Here is a 5677-nt window from a genome sequence, read left to right on the forward strand (position 1 = left end):
AAGAGAAGACTGATGTGGTTGCTACAAAAAGCTAGTGGCACATTGTTGCCATCTGAGTGGAGGAAAACCAACCTCTGGCCAGGAACCACAGCAGCTGAAAGAACCTGTCAAATATGTACCCTTCATCTTTTTGGATGCACTTAATTCCAATAATGTTAATGGAGATTAAAACAGACAAACAAACAAACAAAAAAAACACCAAGATATTAGACCAGAGTACTGAATAAACTCAATCCTTCTGTGTTAGTGCTGCTAGTGGTAGAAGATGAATGATTTGAGGAAGAATATCATTTCACCAAATCTCCAACAGGGGTTCCAAGGCTGAATGCTATAGTTAAAGTTAAATAACCCGGGGTAGAAAACACAAATTTGGGGAGAAACAAATTTTGATGCACAATATACTGGAGAATTATACTACAATGAAACCAGGAAGGTAAATTCACACTATAGCAGCAGTGTTATGGTGAAACTATAGATTAACCTGTATGACTGAATGGTACAAGATGCATAATTGGAATGAAAGAGACTATAAATGGGAGCAAATATCATTGATGGCTTATAGTTGGATGTTGGGCAAGTCTGGACTTTGTCTTATTTTTATGCTAAATAGAAACTTTAGGAACTTTAGAAAGCAGAGATTTTATATTTGGTGAAAGGATGACAGAAATAGGCATACTAGACCCAAAATATCTCCACTTGCAAGAGTCCCCACTGGCCTCTAAGAAAACTAAATGGTTCCTGAAAAGTAAATGTTCACTCTGATGGCATGAATTACATACTTTCTCTAATAGCATCTGCTGTCAGGTGTGATGACAAGCTAAGTATAAAATTGACTGTTAGGCTGTCACAGAGTTGGCTAAGGTTTCCTTTTATGTTCTATCTCAATTTTGAAGAAAGCTAAGCACATATTCTTCTTCTTTTTTCCTTTCCTTTCCTCCCCCCACCCCTGCCTTTTTGTTGAGTTCATTCACTATTTTTTCCTTAGAGTGTCTGAATTTTCCAATGTACTGTTACATCCTGATGATATGAGAATATAGACTGAATTCATTACATTGATTATATCATAGCATTATCTTTTGCAGAAGAGATAGCCAAGAAATTTTGAAAATGGAATAGCATATATGACTGAATGTTATAGCGTATATACACTATATATTGGGATACATAAGTAATGGTAAATGAAACCATCTAAAGTTCAGGACCCAAATGATCCCGCCACATTATTAAAATAGCTTGAGCATGGCCCACAAAAGACATTCCACAAACAATATGATATACAGATGTACCGCTGCATTCTTCTAACAATAAAGTACTACAACACTATATAAAACTTGTCAGATTTTGGTGGACACATATATATCACGTGTCCTGTTAACATCTATACAAAAAGTTACCAGAAACGAATCTGAATTTGTCTAGGGCTCAGAACAAAAAGAGTTGTTTGAAAGAGTTGCAGTACCAGAGGTGCCATTAAGGAGATATGATGCTAATGCAGGAATGTGTCATCGATGATTGTAGGTGGCCATTATCTTATCTGTGAGCTGTTTGTAGCCTCCCTCTTGAAACCAATAGAACCGCAAAAGAATTTTCACTATCTTGTTTGCTGACTGGACCAAAACGTCCAAGTTTTTCCAAAAAAAAAAAAAAAAAAAGCAAGCTAGTTTACCAATGGAATCTTCCAAATCTCATTTCCACATTTCAGTTGGAAATCTATTGTCATTTTGCCTTCAGAAGTTAAAAAGTGAGACTTGAAAATAGGCAGAATTGGGGGAAGCATATATGGTTGTACAAGGACACCTAGAAAATTGTCCCCAGGGGTGATATTTGGGTATTTAAAATCAAATGACATGACCAAAGATCCTTTCTTATTGCCAAGCAAATGGCCCCTCTTTAATTGGATAAATTAAAGCAGTTCTCCAAGGGGAGCACAGTCATAGACATTTCTGTGGAGAATATGAGAGAATTACACTTGGCTATGTAGCTTCCTCCAACTCCAGAAAAGAAAAGAAAAGAAAAAGAGAAAAACAAAACAAACAAACAAACAAACAAACAAACAAACAAAACCTCAGTTGCTGATTCAGATGGGATTTAAAATTCAAAAGGAGATTGCCTTCTAATTCTTGGAGGTTGCTATTTGAATATATGAAATGGTAAGCCATAGAGGTGCTTGGGCTGTATCAGATCAATAGAACAATACATTCCTTAGTCACAAACTAAAGCTGCTAATGAAGTAAAATGCTGTTCAAAAATAATAAAGAAATGGGGTGCCTGGGTGTCTCAGGCACATAAGCATCAAACTCTTGATCTCAGCTCAGGTCTTGATTTCAGTGTTGTGAGTTCAGGCCTCCATGATAGGTGTAGAGCTAAGAAGAAGAAAGAAGAAGAAGAAGAAGAAGAAGAAGAAGAAGAAGAAGAAGAAGAAGAAGAAGAAGAAGAAGAAGAAGAAGAAGAAGAAGAAGAAGAAGAAGAAGAAGAAGAAGAAGAAGAAGAAGAAGAAGAAGAAGAAGAAGAAGAAGAAGAAGAAGAAGAAGAAGAAGGAAGAAGAAGAAGAAGAAGAAGAAGAAGAAGAAGAAGAAGAAGAAGAAGAAGAAAGAAGAAGAAGAAGAAGAAGAAGAAGAAGAAGAAGAAAAGGAAGAGGAAGAGGAAGAGGAAGAGGAAGAAGAAGAAGAAGAAAGACAGGAAGAAAGAAAGAAAGAAAGAAAGAAAGAAAGAAAGAAAGAAAGAAAGAAAGAAAGAAAGAAAGAAAGAAAGAAAGAAAGAAAGAAAGAAAGAAAGAAAGAGAAAGAAAGAAAGAAAGAAAGAAAGAAAGAAAGAAAGAAAGAAAGAAAGAAAGAAAGAAAGAAAGAAAGAAAGAAAGAAGGAAAGAAAGGAAGAAAGAAATTATCTAAAGATAATTTTAGAAAAGAGTCTTGGAGGAAAAGTTTCAGGAAATAGTTGGCAGTAGCGCCAAGTGGCTTCAAATGGGTCCTGAGAAGACATAGCTCTACGTCAGGTACTGCTTATAGAAAAATAAGCACCTGACTTTTTCGCAACGGGTTTGCCGCCAGAACACAGGTGTCGTGAAAACCACCAGTCAACCTAAACCAAAATGGGAAAGGAAAAGACTCACATCAACATCGTCGTCATTGGACACGTAGAATCAGGCAAGTCTACCACTACTGGTCATCTGATCTACAAATGTGGTGGGATCGACAAAAGAACTATCGAAAAATTTGAGAAGGAGGCTGCTGAGATGGGAAAGGGCTTGTTCAAGTATGCCTGGGTCTTGGATAAACTGAAAGCTGAACGTGAACCTGGTATCACCATTGATATCTCCCTGTGGAAATTCGAGACCAGCAAGTATTATGTGACCATCATTGATGCTCCAGGACACAGAGACTTTATCAAAAACATGATTACAGGCACATCTCAGGCTGACTGTGCTGTCCTGATTGTTGCTGCTGGTGTTGGTGAATTTGAAGCTGGTATCTCCAAGAATGGGCAGACCCATGAGCATGCCCTTCTGGCTTACACACTGGGTGTAAAACAACTAATTGTTGGTGTTAACAAGATGCATTCCACTGAGCCACCCTACAGCCAGAAGAGATACGAGGAAATCGTTAAGGAAGTCAGCACCTACGTTAAGAAAATTGGCTACAACCCCGACACAGTAGCATTTGTGCCAATTTCTGGTTGGAATGGTGACAACATGCTGGGCCCAAGTGCTAACATGCCTTGGTTCAAGGGACGGAAATTCACCCGTAAAGATGGGAATGCCAGTGGAACCACACTGCTTGAAGCTCTGGATTGCATCCTGCCACCAACTCGTCCAACAGACAAGCCCTTGTGTCTGCCTCTCCAGGATGTCTACAAAATTGATGGTATTGGTACTGTCCCTGTGGGCCGAGTTGAGACTGGTGCTCTTAAACCTGGGATGGTGGTCACCTTTGCTCCAGTCAATGTTACAACTGAAGTAAAGTCTGTTGAAATGCACCATGAAGCTTTGAGTGAGGCTCTTCCTGGGGACAATGTGGGCTTCAATATCAAGAACGTATCTGTCAAAGATGTTCGTCATGGCAATGTGGCTAGTGACAGCAAAAATGACCCACCAATGGAAGCAGCTGGCTTCACGGCTCAGGTGATTATCCTGAACCATCCAGGCCAAATCAGTGCTGGATATGCACCTGTGCTGGATTGTCACACGGCTCACATTGCTTGCAAGTTTGCTGAGCTGAAGGAGAAAATAGATCGTCGATCTGGAAAAAAGCTGGAAGATGGTCCCAAGTTCTTGAAATCTGGTGATGCTGCCATTGTTGATATGGTTCCTGGCAAGCCTATGTGTGTTGAGAGCTTCTCTGACTATCCTCCTCTGGGCCGTTTTGCTGTTCATGACATGAGACAGACGGTTGCTCTGGGTGTCATCAAAGCAGTGGACAAGAAGGCAGCTGGAGCTGGCAAGGTCCCCGAGTCTGCCCAGAAAGCTCAGGCTAAATGAATATTATCCCCAATACCTGCCACCCCAGTCTTAATCAGTGGTGGAAGAACGGTCTCAGAACTGTTTGTGTCAATTGGCCATTTAAGTTTAATAGTGAAAGACTAGTTAATGATAACAATGCATCGTAAAACCTTCAGAAGGAAAGGAGAATGTTTTGTGGACCATGTATTTTTTGTGTGTGTGTGGCAGTTTTAAGTTATTAGTTTTTAAAGTCAGTACTTTTTAATGGAAACAACTTGACCAAAAATCTGTCACAGAATTTTGAGACCCATTAAAACAAAAGTTTAATGAGAAAATAAAAAAAGAAAGAAAAATAAGCACCTGAGAACGAAGTAAGCATTTGGAACAAAGGATTATGCCTCAATGTGTTTCATTGGGTTGTATGTCTTTGTATCAATATAAATATTTCATTGAAGGCCATGTGGAAAAAATGCACAAAAAGGAAAATTTTGTACAGACGGATTAGATCCCTCATAACCACCAAGTATCAGTTAAATTGAGAGTAGGAATGAAGAAATAAACACCTGTTAACAAAAATGCAGCTGAAGAGTAACATTTATTTTGCAAAAATGATGTCTGTCCTATCTCTTTTCTATGCCTCTGCTTCCATTTGGATACTTTCAAGTGGCCTATCTCCCAGTTCCCCCCCCTTTTTTTTTGGCTCTATACAATCGGTTAAATTATTATTAGAGTTCTTAATTCGATTTGTCCTAGAACATCTAGATTTTTAAAAATCATTTGGTGAGATTCCAATTCACTGTTAAATCTTCCATGTATTTTTTTCTATTTTCTAATAATTTTCTGTATATTATGGAAACTACTAATTGTGATTAGTTTACTCTTTGTTAGGTAGCCTCAATACGTGGATCATCTGTGGGTATAATTCTATTTTTTTTCTTTGATTTCTAGTCAAGTGGTACATTTTGTGTTAGTGTTTATATGTGTGTATATTTGTGAGTCTAGTAAAGTGTGACAATACTAGACATTTTGAAAATAGAAAAATTTTATAAACTTCAGACAATGTTATCCTCCTTTGGAAATAATTAATCTTTCTTTTAGGATGGCTATTCTCATTAATTATGGACTGTCTTCAGTTGAGGCTCTATTACAATCCCTATAAATCTAGGTTTACTTTGGATTTGCCCTTGGGTTTCCAGAGTTTTCAACTATAATCCTCTTTTATTTTGTGGGCGCATTACTCTA

The 5677-nt window shown here is 38.0% G+C and overlaps 1 protein-coding gene across 1 annotated transcript; it reads left to right on the forward strand.

Moving 5' to 3' along the window:
- Positions 1–3088: 3088 nt before the first annotated feature.
- Positions 3089–4474, forward strand: LOC113920729 (elongation factor 1-alpha 1-like). Its single transcript, XM_035726883.1, has one exon. It carries the CDS (start codon positions 3089–3091, stop codon positions 4472–4474), a length of 1386 nt encoding a protein of 461 aa, XP_035582776.1.
- The last annotated feature ends 1203 nt before the right edge of the window (positions 4475–5677 follow it).

Source organism: Zalophus californianus, chromosome 3 (assembly GCF_009762305.2).
Source record: "Zalophus californianus isolate mZalCal1 chromosome 3, mZalCal1.pri.v2, whole genome shotgun sequence".
Taxonomy (NCBI): Eukaryota; Metazoa; Chordata; class Mammalia; order Carnivora; family Otariidae; genus Zalophus; species Zalophus californianus.